Source organism: Eptatretus burgeri, chromosome 9 (assembly GCF_056783735.1).
Source record: "Eptatretus burgeri isolate ZD-2024b chromosome 9, Ebu_testis_v1, whole genome shotgun sequence".
In the NCBI taxonomy this organism is placed as follows: Eukaryota; Metazoa; Chordata; class Myxini; order Myxiniformes; family Myxinidae; genus Eptatretus; species Eptatretus burgeri.
Window position 1 is genome coordinate 89,447,920 of NC_140969.1, and position 24,827 is coordinate 89,472,746.

The window sequence follows — 24,827 nt, forward strand, 5'->3', positions numbered from 1 at the left end:
GTGTGTGTGTGTGTGTGTGTGTGTGTGTGTGTGTGTGTGTGTGTGTGTATCTGTATCTGTGTGTATCTGTATCTGTGTGTGTCTGTAACCGCTGTTTCTCGACAACCGCTGGTCCGATCTAATTGAAACTTGCCAGATATATTGCTGGGGACCTGAGGATGTGCCTTTTCAAGGTTTGATATTAATCGGACAAGTGCTTCCCAAGTCATGGTCATTTATTTACCAACCAATGACAAGAACCGTTGCTGCGGCCATTTTATATCAACCAATGACAGGAAGCTTTGCTGCGTAGCCGTGGTCGATAGTGAAGAGAAACTCAGCCGCGTTCGCCATTACGGGTTTTTTCTCTCCTCTCCTCTCCTCTCCTCTCCGTGTTTTTCCTTGCGAAAAGGCAAAACATGTTGGCGCTAATTGAATAATTGGCCATTAAAACTAAATTGCGAATAATCATAACTGCGATAGGCGAACTTCCGGATAGTGACGAGTACTGTATTCTTTCTCGATTTTTTTTCTTGATTTATTGACTTACTGTATTCTTTCTCGATTTCTGTACTTTCTCGATTTTCTTAAACACAATGCCCCAATCCAGTCAGTGACGATGACTGTATTCTTTCTCAATTTTTTTCTTGATTTATCGACTGACTGTATTCTTTCTTTCTCGATTTTCTTAAACACAATGCCCCAATCCAGTCGTCGTTTACGACAGCGAAGGAACGGCCTGTCTGGTTGTTTGAAAGTTTTTTTTTTTGCACGTACGGCCACGCGAGAGCGAAGGAACGGCCTGTGTGGTTGTTGTTTCTGGCACGCGGTTTGAAAGTTTTTTTTTTGTTTTGTTTGCACGTACGGCCATGCATGTACGGGCACGCACCTACGGGCATGCACTAGTAATAAAACAATACTCCAACCTGCCCTTTTGGTGTTCACCCTAAATCTCAAGGCTGAATACAGTAGTGTACAAACACAGGATTTATCAACAAACTGTATTTGACATGTGCATGGAAATGTAAATTCACATATTATGTGAAGTGTATAAACGTGTGGGAAGGTAGCGGTGATAGAGAACAGGCTGGTGGGCATCGAAAGCGAATTTTATTTAATTTATATATTTTTAACAAACGTGGGACAAAGATGCTATTCAAGAGATTGTCAATGATACAAAACTAGCCGGGAGGCGACGATGGTTTACGGGCATTATTGAACAATGCCACGATAGTTTAGGATATAGGTGAACAATGAACAATGCCATTATTGAACAATGCCACAATAGTATAGGATATAGGTGAACAATGAACAATGCCACGATAGTATAGGATATAGGTGAACAATGAACAATGCCACGATAGTATAGGATATAGGTGAACAATGAACAATGCCACGATAGTATAGGATATAGGTGAACAATGAACAATGCCACGATAGTATAGGATATAGGTGAACAATGAACAATGCCACGATAGTAGAGGATATAGGTGAACAATGAACAATGCCACGATAGTATAGGATATAGGTGAACAATGAACAATGCCACGATAGTAGAGGATATAGGTGAACAATGAACAATGCCATTAATGAACAATGCCATGATAGGTACAATTGAGTTAGTGGAAGCTTTTGAGGAAGCCCTACCATAAAAACCTATCTCTTCCGTCAAAATTGACCAAATCAAATGGGATTTTTTTTATATGTTGTACTTATGGACATTACGCACAGCTTCTAGGAAATGAAATTGCGAGAAAAAAAATCGAGAAAAAAATAAAAAACAAAAAGTTCAAGTGGGCGTGGGATGCCCCTCATACAAAAAGACACAACTATACCATGATATCTAGCTTGTGTCCAAGTTTCATCAAGATCGCATCAAACGTCACGGAGCTATGCTCTGGAGAGAGTCACAGACAGACAGACAGACACAACGAAAATAGTGGTCACTGCTGGCGCCCGCAAAGCAATACACCAAAATACTGAGATAGCCGTTTATTGTTGAGCAATGATCAGGACGTTCCAGGTGAGACAACTTCAAACTCAGTGAGTGTGGTGGTGGACGACATTGACCGTGTAATGATCCATGTAAGAATGTCCTTTTGTTTTTATTCGTTGGAGGAAAGGGGGAGGTTGACTTTGGGGTGAGGGGGTTGGGGGAGAAGTGGTGAGAACTTTCAGTAGGGGGGGGTGGGAGTTGAGGACTTGAAATTACGTTTTACATTGTGCGGAATTTACGCAGATCAGTGCTCCTGCATATATATATATATATATATATATATATATATATATATATATATATATATATATATATATATATATATTTGTGTATATTATGTATATGTGTATATATTTGTGTATATTATGTATATGTGTATATATTTATGTATTATGTATATATATATTATGTGTATATATTATTTATATGTGTATATATATATATATATGTGTATATATTATTTATATGTGTATATATATATATATATATATATATATATATATATATATATATATATATATATATATATATATATATATATATATATATATATATATATATATATATATATATATATATATGTATGTATTATATTATGTACATATGTAATATGTATATGTGTGTATATATGTATATATCACACCATCTTATCTTCCTTTATTATATTTTTGATTTGAATACTGTTTCCCATTCACCGGTTTGCCATTGCCTGGAGAATAAAGGAAAATAGTTTGTTAAGTCTGTCAAGCACTAACTGAACTCACCTGCAGCGAGTTGTGTGAACGAGCTAGTTAGTGGTGAAGCAGACTTGTTTGGGGAGATGGGGAAGGCGGGAAGACGGGAGGACGGGAGGGAGGAGGACGACGACGACGAGGAGGAGGGAGAGAAGAAAGAGGAGGCGATTGAAGAAAGGGATTGAACTGCGGACGCTGAGACACACAGTGACACGCACGGCTCCTGCTGCGGGTGCGTCTCTGCAATGGACGAGGCCGTGTGCGGTACGTAAAAAACGGTGATTCTCGGGGGGGCAGAAATCTTTTGGGTTTTGCAATCGCGACAGGAAGCCTTGCTGAGAGACGTAGGCAAGGCCGATGTGGAACGGAATGGCATTCGTTATTATCGCCTCTGATGGCCGTGTGACAAAATGTTGCCGCTCTTTTTCACCGCTAACAGAATGATTGTCCTCTCCGTTAAACATGTACGTGATGTGATGACGGTTTATCCATTCTGGAAGGAAGTAAAAAAAAGATGAAGGAGATAGGTAAGGCTAAATTCCAGTTCCACATCCTTCCACCGACCGCCGGTCTGCCCCATCGGCTGCTATGGTGGAACGTCACGCAGAGAGCGGGATTTGGTAAAACGCGGGATGGAGTGCGATCACTGATGCTGGCACTTGGAGAAAAAAAACAAACAGTTAATCTCATGTGTGAAGAAGCATATGGAGGACAGTAGTAGTAGTAGTAGTGATCATTGCATCGATCGTTTTAACTTGATGCGGACGCACTCGTTTCTGATTGAGCATCGAGTGACGATGGAACTCTGAGAAGAAGTGGCATTTGGGACGGTACGTGACTCCTTGATTCCAATGTGGAGTCACACATGCTGTGCACAATGGGAAGTACAAAAGAAAGGTATTAATTCCTCTTTATGGAGATTGCTGGTGACGAAATGCTGCTCATTTACTCTTTCTCTCTGTCTCTGTCTCTGTCTCTGTCTCTGTCTCTGTCTCTGTCTCTGTCTCTGTCTCTGTCTCTGTCTCTCTCTCTCTCTCTCTCTCTCTCTCTCTCTCTCTCTCTCTCTCTCTCTGTCTCTGTCTCTGTGTCTCTGTCTCTGTCTCTGTCTCTGTCTCTGTCTCTGTCTCTGTCTCTGTCTCTGTCTCTGTCTCTCTGTCTCTGTCTCTGTCTCTGTCTCTCTGTCTCTCTGTCTCTCTGTCTCTCTGTCTCTCTGTCTCTCTGTCTCTCTGTCTCTCTGTCTCTCTGTCTCTCTGTCTCTCTGTCTCTCTGTCTCTCTGTCTCTCTGTCTCTCTGTCTCTCTGTCTCTCTGTCTCTCTGTCTCTCTGTCTCTCTGTCTCTCTGTCTCTCTGTCTCTCTGTCTCTCTGTCTCTCTGTCTCTCTGTCTCTCTGTCTCTCTGTCTCTCTGTCTCTCTGTCTCTCTGTCTCTCTGTCTCTCTGTCTCTCTCTGGCTTTCGTTATGGATACTGAGAGGAGGTGTGCTTTGGGGGGAGGGAGCAGTGTTACTGAAGCATTGTGATAACGTGACATCACTGACATTAATTATGAGAGAAAAGCACCTTAACTTAATTGAAAGAAAGTGATAATTGTTTGATGAATGTACCTGTAAAGAGGGAGGGGGAGATGAAATCAAACACCTGAAACCACCCCCCTCCCCTCCACCACCACCTAACGTCATAACTTCACATTGAGATGAACATATGGAGTGTACGAGCCCGACGGACTTGTTTTGTCAACATAGATTCACTACCTCTTGATGGTATTCTGCCTAGGGGAGGTTGTTGGCTTCCTCCTTTTCCGGTCCTCTGCCCCCTCTCTCTTCCATCCTCCATTGGTGTTTCCTTCTCTGCCTCTCCAGCAGTCTCATCCTGAGTAGTTTCCCTTCGGGAGATGCTCCCCCTCTCATGATATGTCCCAATGAGATGTGTCTATGTGACTGACTGTGTTTCACCTTGCAGCACCTCTTTATTATCCCCACATTAAAAAAAAAAACACAAAAAATGAGGGTGATATTGCAATCAGCTCTGTCTGTCTGTCTGTCTGTCTGTCTCATGCCATCTCCTCTTAAATGTTTGTGCAGAAATTCACCAAACTTGATGGTTATAATCACCACATGGCAAGAATGTGCAAGAGCAATATCATTTTCGGCCCTGCCACCTGGGGCACCGGGGTGGGGTGAAAAGGTCAAATACCAAAAAATACAATTGTGGGCACATTCGTCAAACGAAACCTTGTACAGTATATGTATGCTATCAGCATTGGGGGAAACATGAAATATGTAATGATTTTTTGGATTTGACTCCCGGTTCATAGCCCACGGAGTGGAGACTTGAGGTCACAGGGGTCAAAATCGAATTGTTTTTTTTAACTCAAAATTTCATGGTGGAACTTTTTGCCATCTTTCAACTTTGTTTTTGGTGTCAAGCGTGGGGATTTGCGACGGCACGCCATCGCCTTCGCTCTTGTTTGCCTTTCTTCTGCACATCCACATTTGAAAATCATGCACTAGCCCTGGACGAAATGTAATAGTCCTTAAAATCAAGACAAAGAATTCCCACGCGAAGGTTGTGCGCAATTTTATTGTCAAGGTGATACGTTTAGTGTTTTCTTCTCATTTGTGCCCCTCGTCAATGTCAGCAGCAATGTTTTTGCAGCTTTAGCCCCATTGACTTTGCTCCGATATGCGTATCTTAATAAGGCCTTCCTTGTCAAATTGTAATCCCAAATGCATTCTGAAAAATTGTCCACATTTAATCGAACGTTGCACAATTCATCATCGTCTGTACTATGACTTATTTAACAGATTTGATTATTCCCACCTTCTTGCGTGGTCGGCCATGGGACGTTCTTAGCCCAAGGCTTTCATGAACCTACTGGCCGGACTTCATGATCAACTCAAGGTGGGAGGAATTTGCAATTTGTTCAGCATGCCTGTGACAACTTGCCTCCTCTTCACAAAAAGACACCTATAGGATATTTAATGCCCACCAGCTAACGCTAGCAGACGGGACGTCTGGCTTAATGTCCATCTGAAGGACGGTGACTTTGTGATGTAACGCTCTGCTTGCGTAGCCCCTTGTAAAACCAATCCAACAGTTTATATCTGTTGTTGGGATTCAAACCCAGACTGGACAGCTCGAAGCTAAGTGCGCTCTGCATCGTCCTGTTTGACAAATTCGAAGAAGTGCCAGGAGATGCCATCCATTTGTCATCGAGCAATTACAATTGCGTCCGGCCAGCTCTTCATGTGTCCTTGCAGTTTAATTTTCAACTAATTATAATTCGAGTCTGTCATGAATTATCTCCTTTGTCTTTTGTTCAAATGTCTTGCATGTGTGAGGTTTGAAGAAAAATTAAATCAAAACAACTTTTGTATCTCACTTTGTCAACGCTCTGATAATAATTCATTCATACTGCACATTAATTATTATTAATATTATATGTTGGGAATCGTATAATCGATGTCTAGTTTTGGTGACCACTGACACCTTGGCAATGGTGACCATGTTCTTGTGTAGCTCCTGCACACACGAACAGTCATTCCTCCGAATGACAACAACTGCTCTCATTGAGGACAAGTTGTTACGTTGTGCTCTAAAGGGGTGAAACTCGATACCAGCACACTGTGTTGACTCTACAGGTTTAGTGGGGCTTGGGTGAGTGTGAACATATCGTGGTGACTTGTTTGCAATGGCTGATATTGGCTCTGCTTTGGCAAGCTACAGTGATGGCAGTGTGCACATCACAGCCATATCTTGGAATCCTTTTGCGCTGCCTAGGGATCTTGCCAGGCATCCCAGTGGTTATAACGATTTGCTGCCGTAGTGGATGGTAGATTGTGAGGAACACCTCTTTAAGGCTTTTCCACCGATGCGTTAGAGGTGAAAAAACACTAAAAACCTTTGTTGCAACTGCGGTCTTCCGGTACATTTCTCTAGTTATATATTACAATGGGCGAGGAGGATAGTGCAGAGGTACACACGCTCACCTTTAAGCTGTCGAGCCTGGCTTCAAATCCCGACTCAGCGATAAACTGCCATCCTTACGTTTCACATTCATCAATGTGTGTGCGTCTCTCAGATGGATGTTAGACTGGACGCGTCTCATCTGCTAGCATTAGTTGGTGGCCGTTATAAAGGTGTGATGATGTCCTTCGTGAAGAGTAGGCGAGCTATCAGCGGCACCATGAACAAATTACAAATTCCTGCCCTACCGAGTTAGTCGAGCGTCGGGCCTTGCCAGCCGGTTGGTGGAAGACTTTGGCCAAAAACTTCCCCTGGCCAACCTCACAAGAACGTCGGAACAATTGTGGCGTTAAAGAAGAAGATATGTTGCAACATATTATTGCAATGGAAATCTCAGCAAAGCAATCGCAAAAAATATTGATTTTGTTTTTCTCTCCAAATTTTTAGGACCTGAGGATTATCCAAATATCCTCGAGATGTGTGGCTGCCAAAATTTGGAGCATTTGGTGTGGAGCTATCATTGATGCAAGCTGTTCACAAACTCAGCTTCTCGGATTAAAGTTTGTTCCGGCTTATCTCCTCCGCTGAAAGAGGAACAAAGGAGGCTGCTAAATTTAATGGCCATCCTTTCCATCTGCACTCTGAACGAATAGACTTCATGTGGGATGTAGCTGTGAAAGGCCTTGGTAATCCATCTGGGTAAGATTGGAATGCAATCTGGGATGTTCTCTCCTGTCATTTTTTTTTCTTTGTTTGTCTGTCACACCGATGTACTTTGGCACGTCATCGTGTCCTTGTGGATTGTCCCCTGCCAAAATGCTTGTCGGCCAAACCGCTCGTGCAGCACGGCATGCCTTGTGGTTTCCTTAGCTGTGGTTTGACTCTCTTGTGGTTTGCAGACTTTACTTCCTGTGTACTTGGAAAGTTGGATGTTGTGTGAATTGAAGATTAAGAAATATTTAAGTCGAGCGACTATCCTCCAGGTATGCGTTCAACCGTCACATCACCTCTGCGTACAATTATCTGGAATATGAAAGACACTGTCAAATGCAGTTATCAAAGTTGGAATCCTGAATTTGTATATGTCCTGTTTTCAAAAATGTACTTGTGGCAGGAATTTGTTTGTTTGTTGGCCAAAAAACATTTCGGCAGAGGACAATTCACGAGGACCCTGCATTTGCTTGTGACCAAAACATTATGGTTTGGGATTTGAACGGACTGTGTGAGATGGTTGAAAATGGCCCGCTGGCCTTACGTTTAACAACAAGGAATAACAAGGAAATTAAACACAGGTGGAAGCCATTCAGCCCATCATGCCTGCATGCATCCAAGGAAGAAAATGCAAAAAAATTTTTTTAATGAAATAAAATCTTTTGTTTTTTGTTTTGTTTTGTTTTTTTTGTAGGTTTTTTTTTTTCTACTTTAAAAAAATATTTTTTGTGTTTTTTTTGTAATTTTTTTATTTTTCCTTTTCTTCCCCTCAGGGAGGGGGCATGAGCTTGGATAAAAACACACAACATCAACCACACAACCCCCCTTGACAAGACCCCCACCAACAGCACTCTGTACACAACCACCCATCAATACTCAAATAAACCAATGTCACCCGCAGGGTGACCCGTATCTTGCCAAAAGGTGACCAGGTGTGACTTCTTTAAGGTCACACTGAGGTGAACAGAGCTGCTATCCACCAGGAGCGACTCCTTGAGGAATATCTGCCTGCGAGAGATTCCGATGAGAATCGTTCTACAGAGTAACCATTGAAAAATATGCTTTTGCCTCATAACGTCACCAAATGACGTCATAATGTCTCAAGCTTGACATATCGAGGTGTTCAATTTGAGGTACTACACGATATGGTTCCTAAAACTTGAAAATTTGACCTTGGGGTCAAATATCTTTGACCTGAGGCGCTAACCATGAAGGTCAAGGCCAATCGCCACCAAAAATTAATCAGCTGAGCGCCAGACCATGAACTATATTCCCATGAAGTTTGAAGACGATCCGATCAAAATTACTCAAAAAATAAGGGTTTCGTCGACTCCCCTGATTTGCGACAAAGTGACCTTCACCTTTGACCTTGACCTTCAAAATTTTGTGCGCTGAAAGGGACCTCTATAGGCCTCTGATATGCGAAGTTACAAAAATTTCCAATGATAACTGTGCTCTGCAGAATTTTTTATACGTGATTACAGACAAACAAAACAAAAAAAAACATACAAGCTGACTAACATATCTTGCAAAAACTTCGTTTTGGCAAGATAATCAAACTACCTAAAAGTCTTATCAACATCCCCATACCCCTCTATCTCCATAACTTCCAGGTACCTATCTAATTCTAATTTAAACTTATCTCCTGTTTCTGCTGCCACTACCTTTCCAGGGAGACCATTCCATGCATTAACTGCTCTCTGAGTAAAAGTCCCCTGCCTTACTACCATCTTAACTCTCCTCTTCTTTACTCTCAGGCTACGGCCTCTGGTCCGATCATTGTCAATTCTGTTGAATAATTCATCTGGACTTATTTTATCTACACCTTTCATTATCTTAAACATCTCTATCATATCTCCTCATAACCGCCTCCTTTCTAGTGTATAAAGTCCCTGTCTCCTTCAGCCGCTCCTCATAGCTGAGTCGAGCTTGGCTTGGGATCAATCGAGTAGCCCTACGCTGAACCCTCAATATGGCATCTATGTCCTTCCGGAACTGTGGTGACCAGAACTGTACACAATATTCTAGATGTGACCCTCACTAAATGTTGGTACAATGTCAACACCACCTCTTTTGATTTATAAATGATCCCACTCCGAATACAACCTAAAATCCTATTTGCTTTCCTTTAGTTGACTGACACTGTGCTGTCTGCTTACCTCCCATATCTATTACCACCCCCCAGATCCTTCTGTGTGACACGCACTAAAATTACCCCTTTCATCCTGTAAACTCTATTTTCATTGTTCTTTCCCATCTCCAACACCTTACACTTGCTCAGGTTAAAATCCATCTGCCAATCTTTTGCCCAATCTATGCAAGTATCAATGCTTTCCTGAATCTGATCACCACCCCCACTGCTATCCACCTTACCGCCAAACTTTGTGTCATCCACAAATTTGGAAAGCTTACTCTTCACCCCACTATCCAAATCGTTGATGTAAATAATGAATGATAATGGTCCTCGTACTGATCCCTGAGGTATAACACTAGTTGCATCCTCCCAGCAAGACATCCTCCCACTCACAGCCACTCTTTGCTTTCTATCACCAAGTCAGTTTGCAATCCAATTAGCTACCTGACCAGCCACTCCATAAGCCCGCGCTTTGGCTAACAACCTCCGATGTGGAACCTTATCAAATGCCTTCTTAAAGTCGAGATGTCCTATGTCCACTGACTTCCCTCATCCATCAAATCAGAAACTGCTTCATGGAACTCCAATATATTTTTTAAACAAGACCTCCCTTTCAGTAAATCTGTCCAAAGACATAAAAACCTGTATTCTTTACCTGTTGGCTTGTCTGACACACATTTCAACCGAAAATAATTTCATTCTCTGCCTACCTGTTCCAAAGTACTTGTGCATGTCGGAAGGGATGGTTTCTTAAAGCAACCTTAACTGCGCTTTTTATTAAATTATTTCTTTAAAATTACATTTCGAGATCATCATTTCTCCTCCTTGTAGTGTATTACACCCTTTTCAAGCGTATATTTTAATGCCTGATGTGAGACTTCGTCCCCACTCTGCCTCGGTAAGCCCTGTATTGAAACGTAGAAAGACCTGAAGCTGCTGGTCAGTCTTGGTTTTAGAAAACTGTAAATTGTATGAATATGGCATGGATGTCTCATGGCTGAACCCATATTTAGAGTCCACCAACAAGATTCCGTCTTTAGTTTTGATGCACAATCTGAATAATCATTTACGGAAAAATGTATCGGTCACCAAAGAGTGACCCACAGTGCATTATTTTCCCATAATTACACCACAAATTGGGGTACAACCTGATTGACAGTGTGTGTTGCGTACTGCTGTGAGACTCGTAAATTTGATCAGCACTTTGTGTTTGCTTGTTACTTGGCGAATTTTTTTCGACAAATATGTTGGTCTGTAACATTTGTCTGTTTGTCCGTCTGTCTGTTAGTCACACGATTTTTGGCCACATTTTTCAAGCAATCGTTCTCAATTTCTTTTTTGTGTATGTAGGTGACCGGTCAAGGACAGCAACGGATAATTTTGGTGACGATTCGGATCCGGATCCAGATCTGCCAATTTTTTTTTCAGTGATTCTCCACCATTGAGAGATTTTGCCAAAAACTATGTATATCATGATATTTCAAAAAGTTGTGGATGAGTTATGACAAAACTAGGTGGATGAGTTGGTTAGGTAACAAGAAGAAGCCGATTCAATTTTGGTTTAGGTCTGGATTCAGATCCCGACCTATCAGTAGCATCCAAAACGTAAACTGTTCAGCCTGGTGGAGGTACGCGCTCTACCGAGTGCCATTCCGTTTTGCCAAGTGTCACTCTATGAGTGATTTTTCATTTGTTTGTTTGTTTGTGAGCAGGATATTTCTGAAAGTTATTGACGGATTAGGACAAAATTTGGTGGATGAGTTGGGTCAGGTGAAAATAACAAAGCAGAGATTTTGGTGAAGATCTGGCTCCGGATCTGGATGAGAATTTTTTTTTATTTTCTCAGTGATTTTTCACAATTGTAAGATTTGGCCAAAACCTTTATATCACGGTATTTCAAAAAGTTGCGCACAAGTTATGACGAAACTTGGATGAGTTGGTTATGTAACGAGAACAAGCGGATTAGATTTTAGTTCAGGTCCGAATCCAGATCCGGCTGATAAGTAGACACAAAACGTAAACTGTTCAGCCTGACGGAGGTATGCGCTCTACCGAGTGCCCGTTCTAATCATGTTCTGCAACAAGATGAAAGAGAAAGCACATGTATCTGTATTGTTTAAGTACCATAATACCAGTCCATGAATCCAAGGAGTTTGTGATTCATGAAACTTTACAAAGGAGGCATCACCTCATCATTTTTTTGTTTTTCCTCATTCGATAGGTTTGTCTATAGCAAGGTTTTAACCCTATTTTCCTTCTCCATCAACCCCTCCTCTCTCCCCCTAATTACTTTTGTACTTCAGAGGTGTTGAATGGAAGATCGGTGCATTGTACAGACACAATCTTTCAGAGATAAACAATTGATATAAAATACATTGAATGGTTGGACCACAACTCGCCCGATTGTGTTTTTCTACATTTGTGCTGATCTTATCCGCTGGTAAACTGTTCTGTGATCTGTGTGACTGTAACACATCTTTCGCTTCCCACGACTTCCCATCGAATCGACATTCTTTGGCCCAGACTTGTTCCTGTTGCGCACAGAGTTCTTGCAGTTCACCTTTTCCATCTGAAAGACTGACTCTTGCTTGTTGATGTGGAGTACCACACGACCCATCCCATCCTAATTGACAAGGTTCTCAAGAGCTTAGTCACTCAATTCTAATGATTCCTTCACATCCGGCCTATTGACCAATGATTATTGCAGTCGTCACAGATGTAAAGATGAAAAGCAAGATTTCTTTGGTGTGTCTGTGTTTCTGTGAGTGCCCAAGGCAAATATTTAGAGAGGCGTATACCCATGTACTCACTGGGTAAAGTGGGGGCGTTAAGGAATGCTTATTGTTTCACGTGATGATGATACGTGGCTCGTTGAAGTGTCTGCATTTTCGTTTTATAGCCTCTTTGGCAGCTCTCAATTTGTCTTGATTACAGTATGTGTGTCTGTGTCAGTTATAGTTTTATCAATATACAGTGCCATCTTCATTAACTCGTTTAAGATTAATTACTCACCCATATGTTTCAATATAAACTTTAAAAGCAACTTTTACTTCTACAGTTGTAAATCTTGTCGCTACTCGAAATTTTTCAAAAATATTTGGATCGCGCCATGTGTTTTTATTTTATTTTATTATTTTGTATATTTTAGAATGTTGTACTCTTAGTCAGACTTGGGATCAGTTACAATGATATACTAGAAAGCATCTCAAAATACAAAGCTCGTCCACATCCACTTTGTACTCGAACTAAACTTAATGAGAGCAACAACTAAAATTATTTTATATATATATATATATATATATATATATATATATATATATATATATATATATATATATATATATATATATATATATATATATATCTTAGTGTTCTCCATATTCTCAAAATAAAGGTTTGTTGACAATCTGATGCTTGCAGTGTTAGTGTGAGAAATTTCAGAGGATATCTGAAGACTCAATAGCTTAGTGAACTGTCACTGCATAAGTGATGTGATGAGATCCTTGGGTTCGAGTCCTCAGGTCGAGTCCTGGGTTCGCATCCTGAGTTGAGTCAGAATTTTTTCACACCAGCCCCATGCAGGAATTTATTCCTGTTAAATTTCTATATGAGGTTTATCTCAAAAACAGACACCCACTCGGAGTCTGCCTAGCAGGCATGAAAGATGTCAGCCATTATAAAGCTTGCAGGTTGGTGTGAGAAAGTTGAGGATATCTCAGACTCAATAGCTCAGTGGGATGTTGCTGCATAAGCAATGAGGTCCTTGGGGTTGAGTCAGAATCTTTTCACACTCACCCTACACAGGAATTCATTCCTCCTCCTCCTTCATATGCAGCACAGGACTACAGGTGCGGCTGTGCTGCTGATGCAGTGGCCCCATTACCAGTACACTGGTACTCATTTTACCGACCTTGGAAGGATGACAGGCTGAGTCAACCTGTCTACCAAGTGCCGTTCTAGTTTGTCACTATAATTCACTGATATTTTACCTTTTAGAATTTCAAAAATGGATTTTCTCTTGGACAACATAGACAACATTGTTATATATGTTATTATAATTATATATTTGCCTTTTGTGCATCATTTTTAGAAATGTGTGCACCTTAATATCTGTCAGCATAATGGACCTCTGTGTTAAGATGGATAAACCACAACGAATAACTTCCTGTTGTAACAAATTTAGCAAAGCCAGACATTCATCCTGGAAGAAGAACTTCCGCAGTGTGGTGTTAAAAAAGAATTGTCCAAATTTAATTTTGGTTCCTCTTTCATCACAGGTTCAAACCCATGTGGAGTTGTCTTGTCTTTTGTTTCTAATGTCCTTATCACTCCCATATTATTGATGCTTCCTATCATCATTGTCCAACACAAAAACATAGGTTCAAGTTTCTCATTGAGCATTGCGCTTTGACATTGCATGGAGAGAAAAGAAAACAATGCTGTACTCTACAAGTGGCATTCAAAGTGTTATTTGAAGGAGATACTCACAATAGTCCAAGACATATAAAGGATTTTTCTTTTTAAATATACAAGTGGTTTATTCCACCGTCACCCCCGTTACATTTATGGGCCATGAGGCTACTTTGGCCTCTCACAACTTAATAAGTAATTGATCAATCTGAAAAAAAACTATCATAAAACAACTTGGGGGTAAAGTCTAGTCGATAGCGTAAAGAAAAATTCAACCTGTTCATTCACATTTTTGAAACATGCATGTCATTGGTCGTCATTCGCGTTACAAAAAATGACATGGAAATCTTTTGCACAACTTTGCTGTAAAAGTTTCCACAAACTGTCGTCCTTACCATAGAAGTATGATTTTTTTTTGTTGGCATATGAGGCATAGCAAATCATCCAAAATTGTTTTTTTATTAAAATCTTCGTACTTTAGGTGGGAGAGGCATATAATTTGAGTAAGGTACTCTCACCCATGTTACGTCACTCACGTTACTTCCTCTTTACACTTTTGAACACAAGGTAAAACGAAAATTTATGGTGCATAAGTTTATAAGGTTCCATTATTCAAATTATGATGCCAAAGACCACATTGAGAAGCACACTTTTGTGTCATTTCATGTAACTGCATATGCAGCACCTTTAGCTACAAATTGAATGTACCAGCATATATATGTCGATGGGAAAAAATTATACAATGTGATGGTCAGGATCTGGTTATAAGATTTGAAAATTCATAACGAGTTGTGAAATGGGGCAATCAAAACAATTCATCACTGTACCAATGGAAGGTCTTCTTAAATCATTCAATGGTTTCTTTCATGAGATAAAGTGTTCAAGAAGACATCAGCCTTGCACTGGACTTGTATACCTGAAGTCGGATGGTGAGCCAATATCTGAAAGACAACTAATTGCAATGTACAGTACTGTATGTCGTTTGCTATAAAGCGATACATGTGTGCTTCAACTGAAAACAATCTATGAAGTTATAATAAGCCTTATTTATTTATCATTGAAGAGATACAAATGTATACATGGACATGATGTATCCTCTGTGCATTTAATTAGCATTGTGCAGAGGTTTTGCAAACTTGAAGTGACAATGGCTATTTATCGTGGCAGACTCGTTGAGTCTCCTAATATTCTGTGATCTTTTGAAAAATATGCAAAAAACAAATCTCTTCGATCGGGCCACTTCATGAATGAATCAGCAAATTATATTGCAGCAGATACAATGGAGGATTAGGAGGGGCAATGTGGGTAAACCAACAAAGTGAGGGAATTTTGGGAAATCTAAAAGTAAGTGTTGGGTACTTGAATGCATCGTTGCGATACGATGTTATGACATGAAGGTAAATCAGCAGTTGCCAAGAAAATCCTAAAATGGTACTTTTTTCATCAGGTTCTTGTGTCACTCATGTTACTCATCACTGACGTTACAAACTTAAGCCTGCTATATCAAATTATCCGTCAGTTCTACTGCTAAATTAAATTTGTTATAATGGGTGACACAACTAGTATAAGGAAAAAATAAACTATCCCATTTGAGCATTGGTGCATTCAGAAGAGAGATTGATAACATTTTGTTTTTGTCACTCACATTTCAGGCAAAATACCAATAAAATATCTGCACTGCACAGAAAGTTTGGAAAAAGGTACATAAATAATAACTCTTTCCTCGTAAAATATTAGCATCTATGTTATCAATATCCTTACGATAATTCACGGAACGGTGTTTGTGTGTTTGTTTGTTTGTTTGTCGTGCTACTCCTTCTACAGTTGTGGGCAAATTACATCCAGACTTACTACAGCGGATCAGCATGACCCCAATTCATGTATCAGGGTGATTTTTTTTTTTATCTTCACTGATGGTCTGGGGGGGGGGGTGTAGGACGGGGACAGCAAATTCTCCATGTGAATGTGTATCATGTAGCACCACCTCCAGGTATTACAAGTCTCACCATTTACAGTACAGGATTCCTGTCCCCATATTCTCCAGTACAGTGAGGAGTTTTCAATTATAAGCAGTAGGTATGTTTTTGCTTCATGCAGGCAACCTGGGATTTTTTTTTTTTGCCTATAAAGAGCTCGCAGTTGCCTACGCACTGCCCAAATAAAGGTATGCGTCAGAAGAACGAGTTGTATGCTCGGAACAAGATCGCCTGTATGGCGGGTACTCTGCCGGTATTATCCAATTTATCTGATTATACTTTAAGTTTGGCTGGGAAAATGGGTCCTGCATTGTTGTCATTAGTCGTGAGAAAAATGTGAAAAATAATTGCAGGCATTCAAAATGTTGATTTTCCTGAATTTGAATTACGATGACTGTCAAACTTTTGATTTGTCATCCCTCAACATGTACATTATGCAATCCAAACCTTAAATAATCACATCTGGATGTTTGATCTATATATATATATATATATATATATATATATATATATATATATATATATATATATATATATATATATATATATATATATATATATATTTTGAGTCATGTCCCAATTTCCATGGATGACCCAAGTATATATAGGCTAGTTAAATAATAACAACAATGGAGACTCATCGTCCTGAGATAGCTTAAGAGTGTTTATGTCAAATCTCAGAAAAATAGAAATGATAGTCGAGAAACACTATAACAGATCCTGAACAGATCTCCATTCCATCACAGGATGTTTGACTGAAGGTGCAGGAATTCTTTGTTCAGATGCAAGCAATAATTCACCAACTCTTCACTAAAGACACTATGGGATCTTTAACAACCAGTGCTGGCAGATCAGTGCTACAGTTTAATATCCTTCAGATGGACACCACACATATTTATGCACTGCCTTGTTAACAAAACATCAAGATGACAACTTACTGAGTCAACCCCACCTGGTATTAATTCAACAACCAAGCAGGATTTGAACTCAGGACCCTAGGAACCCAAACCTACCACTATAGCTATTTAGCCAACACCAGGCATATCTAGGATCCCAAACCCACCACTATAGCTATAAAGCCAACACCAGGCATATGCATTTATTGAGGAACCAAATTCATTTAATTTGCTTTCATACTTTATTAGAGCCTCTTCTAATCAACTGAACATGATCTCAACAAGCTGATTTTCCAAAAGGAACATTGATGAATATTGTCACAGTTTTTATTAAAATATTAATGAGTGCGATCAGATGACAGATTAATTTCTCATTGATAGAAGTGATTTTACAACTAGCTAATTTTAGGCAATCATATAATGAAGAATGTGGAGGCCTAAAAGCCAAGACTAATTCTGCCAAATGGTTTAGGCATTAAATAATTTAAAGATGATTGATGCACTATTAAGCCTGGTGTTGGCTTAATGGTTAGGGTGGTGGGCTTAGGATCTTTGGGTCCTGAGTTCAAATCTTCTTTGGCCATTTAATTAATGCCAGGTGGGGTTGACTCAGCCTGTCATCCTTCCAAGGTTGGCAAAATGAGTAGCAGCTTGGTGGGATGATTGAGCCATTCGAGTATCCTGTGTCAGAGTGGTGACTTGTCTCGTATTGTGCCCAATAGCCCAGGAGACTGCTTAGGCAGCACTGAAGCTCTGTACAGGGTCTGGTCCCAATGGATGGATGATGTGCCAAACTTTGGGTGTGTGAAGTAAACAAAATTATGAAGGGTGGATTACACACATGCTAACCCCTTACACCAGATTACATTCATACCAACTCTGACATTGACAGCAGACTCCGATATTTGGCTCTTGCTTGACAAATGTTTGTTTTTGTTCGGAAAAAAAAGAAGTAAATGTTTATTAGTTTTCATAAATCGATTCTCCAATCAGACACTTTTGCTGTGGATTTGTGAACGTGTATCAATAGTAAGTGGGAAGTCAATGCAATGTTTGACCATTAATCAACACTTGAAACTGATTGTGAGGGGGAAGTCAAAGTTTTGACCCCAACCACAAAGGGATTGTCCTTCACCAGCAAAACTCGACATAGATGTTCGTCCTTTTCTGTATGGTTTCCAACCAGTCGCACATTTTTCTGACACTGGGTGAGTTTCCGGATACCATTGGAATTTAAGTTGTTTGGGTTCTGGAAAAACTTTTTCTTTACAAGATTGAGGCTCATGAAAGAGCAAGCTGTTGGAGGGTATGAATTCACACTAGAATGAGTGAACAAAAAAGAAAAGTGGAGAGAGCAGATGTGAGGAAACACAGCAACCTGTCAGTAAGAGGATTGCACTAGGCAGGGTCAATGAGGTTCAAAAAGATTGTGGGAAAGGATTTTTTTTCATACATAGCCAAGGCTCATGGACGAGTTAGAACACATAACTGATCAAGAAACAACACAACAAGAGGAACAGTAGAATGAGAAGGGGGAAAATGGCAACAGCAAGGCAGAGGGAGAAAATAGAGACAGACAAAAAAGGGATGCAGTAATGATGCACGGTAGAGGTGAATGCAAGGGGTGGACAAGATGGATACATAAGCAAATTTTTTTGGAGGGGTGGGGGGTGGTTTAATGAATGTGGAAAAGATTATGGTTTTGGATGAGGGATGATTTAATATGGTGGTGAACAGCTCTTTTGAAGATCTGTACTTGAGTACTGAAGGCCAAAAAATTTATGTAACTGTAATGTAACAGGTGGGGGTGTGAGGGGGGGGAGAGTGGAATATTGACAATATCATCCCCCCACTTTTCAAAATGGATTTACAGCACTGCGAGCAGGCAGCTGTTGTCCGATGCGTTTCGTTCTGGGAGGTGGGCCTCCAGCTGGTCCTGGTGAATTTGCTGTTGGCATCCCCAGGATCATGTGATTTGTTCCTCCTTTTGCTGAACTGGTCCAAGAATCCCAAGACTCCAGTGGAGAGTCCTGCTGAGGACCTTTGTAGAGATGCTGAGATAATCCACACATGCTCCTCACCCTCGCGTGAAGGTTCTGGTTACCTTCGCATTCTGCGAAAGGTTATGTTTTGGTCGGCGTGTATTTATTTATTTATTTATTTATTTGTAATCTTGTGATTCGTAAAACTCAAAAAGTATTAAACCGAATTGCATGAAATTTGGTGGGATGATTGGTTATTAGCCAGGAAGCATTCGATTAGATTTTGGGATCGTTCGGGTCAAAGGTCAAGGTCAAGGTCACGAAAAGGTCAAAATCGTCTTTTTACGATAACACGGTCAATTTTTATTCAATTTGCATGCAACTAACGCCAAAATGTTCAGAATTCAACGCCTCATCTTGTGATATGCAATATGACACAATGACGCCCATACTCTTGTTAGGGGTCAAAGGTCAGGGGGGTCACGACCTTGAAAAATATGCGGTTTTTGTCATAACGCGGTCAATTCTTGTCCGCTTTACATGAACCCAGCACCAAAATGTTCAGAATTTAATGCCCAATCTTGTGACACAATGACGTCATAACACATGTCACCGGTTGGGGTAAAATTTCGGGGGGAGGGGGGTCACGCCCTTGAAAAATATGCCGTTTTCGGCATAACTCAGTCAATTCTTATTCGATTTGCATGAAACCAGCATCAAACGAGATTACCTTCTCTTGTTGAAACGTTGTATTCACCGAGCTTGCGAGTGAAGACTCGCCAAAACGACGTGAGTTGATTGTTGTTTAGTCCGTAGCCTCCGAAAGTCGGGGGGGGGTCATGACATTATAGATATGTGGTTTGTGTCCATAAGACCATTCATATGAAACCAGTTCCCCACACTCATACCAAGAACAAAAAAAGTAGTGGCGGCGAAGGTATGCGCTCTATGAGTGCCCGTTCTAGTTGAAGTGCTGTGATGCAGACCTCACTCTCTGGATTCTGGCCTCAACTACCGATTCTCACCAAAAACCCAGTTCAAAACCGTCCCTCATGTGATGTCCTCAGGCACGCTCCTTAGTCGCCTGGCTCAAGCACACCATTGATCGGCCTGATTCCAAAGAACACGTGCTCCATTCGGCTCGAGAACTGTTAGTCGCAAGGCTGGTGAGGAGAAAGAGGAAAACGGTATTAATCTATATATTACTAAAACTCCTATCTTGTATGTATGTATGTATGTATGTATGTATGTATGTTCCTGAAATACAGCCAAAACGGTACACGATAGTGCAAAAAAATTCTGCCCACCTTACTCACCATTTGCCTGCGGTGTTCAGTATCAAGTTTCGTTCAAATCGGGCAACGCAAAAAATAATTCAAAAATCAATTCCTGATTCAGTCAAGTACTCTTCGGGAGTATTTGATCAATGCAAACAACTTCAGCGGTATAGTTCGCTGGAGCTATCTTTTTTATTCTTGAAATGATTTTTTCATCAACCGCTGTCACAACGGGAACCCAACGGGTTCACGAGTCGTCGAGTTAAATAAACAAATGAGAAATAGCACATTTAACAGTGAAAAATACAAAGGGGTGGAGGTGTGACAAAGGTTCACTTAAACACTATAATTGGCAGCTCTTAATTGGGGTTTACAATACATCCATCTAAAAATGAAAATTACAACATGGATAATCAACTAATTAACCACTTAACCCTTATATTCCATTTTCTTTACAATATATCAATGTATGCACAAGGAGAGTCGGGGATGCTCGGTTAAGAGAAATAAAAAAGGGAAAAGGACACGATGGAGAAGAATCAGGAATGTGAGGAACGTTTGAGAAGTGGGGAGAGAATCTTGGGGGCAGGTCGGAGCAAGGTAAAGGGATAAAATATTCTGCTCTCCATTATTACCGATGCCGCTGAAGGTGGTCGGAGGTTACGTTTTCACACGTATTTGTTTGTTTGTTTGTTTGCTTGTCTGCGAGCAGGATATCTCAAAAAGTTATGGACAGATTTGGACAAAACTTGGTGAATAGGTTGGGCATGTGACAACAACGAAATTATTCGATTTTTTAAGGTGTCTTCATGCAGATGAGCTTGTGGTGGATATCGACTTTGTAATGGAACGGTGAATGACTTTAAACGAGTATGTGTTGTGTAGTAAAATCAGCCCACACGTAAGTCCTTTGGCTCAACCGTTTTAATGGCGGCTCTTACCTCCTCCACTCACTCGACAGCCCGCTGACGTCACTCTCTGTTTCGCCTGTCAGTTCCAGATAATCATGCATTCATTAATATTCATGGAACTCCCAATACAACATATCCCTTTTTACCCCTCAGCCCGAATTGGGCTCAGGGGTATTGTTGTCACAGGCGTTGTCCGGGCGTCCGTCCGTCCGTCTGTCAACTTTTGGTTTCCGTCGATTTCAAGGAGAACGCCTTGTCCGATTAAATCCATTTTTGCAGGGTTGGTTGGGGTTGAGTCGAGGAAGGGTCCTTTCGAAAATGGGCGTGCTGCGATTTTCAATGAAATTGGTTTCCGTCGATTTCGAGGAGAACGCCTTGTCCGATTAAATCTATTTTTGCAGGGTGGGTTGGGGTTGAGTAGAGGAAGGTTCCTTTCGATAGACAGCACAATCTGATATCCAATATGGCGGCTAGAGCAGCCATCTTGAATTTGGTTTCCGGACAATAACTTGAGAACGGCTTGACTTATTGATTTCATTTTTGTGTGATATAATGGGGGTGTTTAGAGGAAGGTTCCTTTCGATATTCAGTGCGATCCGATATCCAATATGGCGGCTAGAGCGACCATCTTGAATTTGGTTTCCGGACAATAACTTGAGAACGGCTTCACACATTGATTTTATTCTGACGAGGTATAATGGGGTTGAGTAGACGAAGGTTCCTTTCCAAAATGGGCATGCTGCGATTTTCACTGTGGCCGCCACGGCAGCCATCTTGAAATTGGTTTTCGTCAATTTCGAGGAGAAAGCCTTGTCCAATTAAATCCATTTTTGCTGGGTGTGTTGGGGTTGAGTAGAGGAAGGTTCCTTTTGAAAATGGGCATGCTGCGATTTTCAATATGGCCACCATCTTGAAATTGGTTTGCGTCAAGGGGCTGAGGTGTTACGCCCGCTTTGCGGTGCTATTTTTTTTTTTTGGTGAAAATAACAACTAATAATGAAAAAAAAAAACAAAGAACAGACTAAGCATGTAATTGTCATGCATTCATTAATATTCATGTAACTCCCAATACCACAGTATGTTCTCGAATAGATCAGCGATGTAAAAACAAAACAATGTTAACCAGGACAGTGTTAAGCGAGGACTTTCTGAATATACAGAACTGAGTTTGCTTGTTTGCTTGATACAAGCTCCACCCCCTGTGAGGGGGAGATCTGGTTTTAGTGGGGCAAATAAAGAATTAATTTGACAATTAATGTGCTCGATTGTGGTTGTGGGGATGGGAGAATACTGGAGACAAGCGAGTGGTGCAAGACCAGAATAGAGCTGGAAAAATGCGAAAAGGTCTGTAAAGAGTAAGCCCCGTACCTTGCTGCTGGTGCTTCTCGGAGTAGTTGCTTAACAGCATGTAAAAGTGCCAGCTGTGGGTGTTACAAATGTGGAAGAGTGAAGAGACAGAGAGTAAAATGGTAATATACGGTACGGTTTCACACAACAAGGAATGAATGATTGAACAGGAAAATAGGAGACAAGAGGGGAGGAAACTAATCTGCATGTAAGAGGGTTGCATTACATAGGGTTCATGGGGTAGTAAAGATTGCAGTGTGCAAATGAAAGATAACATCAGATAGTGGGGCACCACTTGCTTGAAGGCCTGAAAAGAAGAATGAGATGCGGCATTCTTCAGAAGGCAGTATCATAAATGGGAGAAAAAAAAAGGATCAAATGAGAGAGGGGCAGAAAGCCTGGATTTTGGGAGTTTAAAGAGGAGGAGGGGGTTACGATTAAAAAAAAATGTCTGGCACAAGTCAGAAAGCCAGGTATAAAGACAGCCTTGTATGTCGCTGGCAATGAGCTTGATTAGCAGTGCGAGATGGTAGACTGTAGAATGTCTGATTATATGTTCAGGGAGACTCCTGACCTCTTGTTTGAACTTTAAGATATCTGACTTTTCTGAGACAAGCAGCGAAATGTCCATAGTTGAGTAACCAGGACCGATTGTTTCCTTTTTAACTAACAGGCTTTTTGAAAATGAGGAAAGACTTGACATTGGCATCAATTATGGATTCTATGACTTTGCTTACTGGTCTGTTGTCGAGAGGATCTGTTTTTGCACTTTTTTTTGTGAATGGTGATGATCTATGATAACTTTGACAACTGTAGGTTAAAAAAACCCAACCTTGTACCTTCTACTTCGTCTTCTTCTTTCTCTTCTTCTTCCTCTTTCTCTTCCTCCAGATAGTTAAAACATTGGGACGCTACCTGTCTGGAATGAAATGTATTTCTTAGTTCCGCTGGGTAGAGCAAAACTAACATTGATAACAATCAATCCATCGTCTCATCATGTCCTTCTAAAACCCATACGCACCATTTTTACCTCTTTGACATGATTTTGCCTAATTGGTGGGTGTGACAGCTTCGTATTGCTACCTGGCAATTTTCATCATCAAAACACCTGTGAATACCTTCTTGTGTCTTTGTGAACTCATTTTCTGTCTCACTACGACAATTACTAAATCGCCAACAAGGCGCTTCACAAACTACTCTTTGAGAGCACAAATTGAGGGCCTGCAGCGTGGTTCGAGATTGAAACTGAATGGATGCAAGTGGGATGCAATTTTCTTGTCTGCCTTTCGTGTGCATTTGTTTCCATTGCTCGAGAGACTTTGACACCCTCCTTGGTCTGGGAATTCTCCCACCGACTGCAGTTGTCCGTTCACACAATGAGGAATCACTGCGTCGATGACTTAGCCGAAGATGGTGTGCAGTTTTGTCACAGGTGAAGGATAAAAGTGGGGCACGATGTCAGGCTGGATGGTTGAGGGCAGCTAATGGTTTTGTAGGTTTGATTTGTAATTAAAGGACCTTCCGCAGACCAGTTTTGGTAGGCTCAAACCGTGATTAGCGTTTTACGGAATGTGAAAATGTCACTCGACTCAGTCGCTGAGATAGCCAACTTCAGAGGTTGTGGGCCTCCTATTATACAGAGCAACTCGCACCAGGCCCCATGGCCAACTGTGTGATGCCTTCAAAAGTTTTACTAGAGCATAGCTCTGGGTTACACCGACACACCCACAAAACCTGTAATTATATCTCTGCTTACACTCTCACCTGTAACTTCATCGAAATAGAGCAGCCACCTGCTTGGTCTTGCATTAGACAGAGAGCCAAAGCCTTGTATTATTTCCCCTCCCCCTTCCCATATTTTCATTGTCTCTGCAGTTACCTTCATGTGGAATACAGCTTCACAAGATGTTTCCTTCCTAGATGTAAACGTAACACATTTTTCTGGCTTGAAAACAAAATAGTCAACAGCTCGATATATGCAGAGAGGAGAGAGAGAGAAGTCAACATGTCGTCTTCCTCGGATATCCTTTGTTTTTGGCGTGCGTGAGAAATCCTTTGGTAAGGTTCCAGCTGTTGGCTTTGTCAGGGGCAGCCTGCGGGCTGTCACGGTGCCAGCTTTTTATCTGGAAGCTTGGGTAAAAGGGGTAAATGGTAATATTAACCATTAGAGAGGGGAGTGTGCCCCGACTTGGTTTAATGACCGAATAACTTGCTGGTCAAAGGACTAAATGTAAGTACTAAGTTCCAACCATGTATTTTCACTGAACACATCCATTCTTCCATCCCCACGGCATACTGAGGACAACAACCCCACCCTTCCACTAACCAACCTACCTCCATCCTTGATTCCCCAACTTCATGTCATCTTTATTACAACTCTTTCCTCTTCATCCATCTCTTATTGCCTTCGTCAATTCTCAGTTCTGTGTCATTTATATGATAATATATCTCTCCTTACCAAATCCTGCCACCGGGCACACTTTTAAATAGTTTGCAAAGCTGAGAAACATAA

The 24,827-nt window shown here is 40.9% G+C and overlaps 1 protein-coding gene and 1 long non-coding RNA gene across 8 annotated transcripts in view; one reads left to right on the forward strand and one right to left on the reverse strand.

Annotated features, from left to right (window-relative positions):
* LOC147020585 (uncharacterized) overlaps positions 1-2,965 on the reverse strand; it is a 15,155-nt gene extending 12,190 nt beyond the window's left edge. For both annotated transcript variants that reach the window (XR_015061884.1, XR_015061883.1), the window contains exon 1: positions 2,740-2,965. This is a non-coding gene — a long non-coding RNA (uncharacterized LOC147020585). The remainder of the gene's footprint in view (positions 1-2,739) is intronic.
* Positions 2,813-24,827, forward strand: part of LOC147020586 (echinoderm microtubule-associated protein-like 2) — a 138,681-nt gene continuing 116,666 nt past the window's right edge. For 2 of the 6 annotated variants that reach the window (XM_085896041.1, XM_085896043.1), the window contains exon 1: positions 2,813-2,973. In XM_085896041.1, coding sequence (XP_085752167.1) covers positions 2,955-2,973 — 19 coding nt within the window. In that variant the 5' untranslated portion in view covers positions 2,813-2,954. Of the gene's footprint in view, positions 2,974-3,045; positions 3,607-7,118; positions 7,371-24,827 lie in introns of those variants that run through there. The other 4 variants (XM_085896047.1, XM_085896044.1, XM_085896048.1 and 1 more) reach the window with 4 other exon arrangements.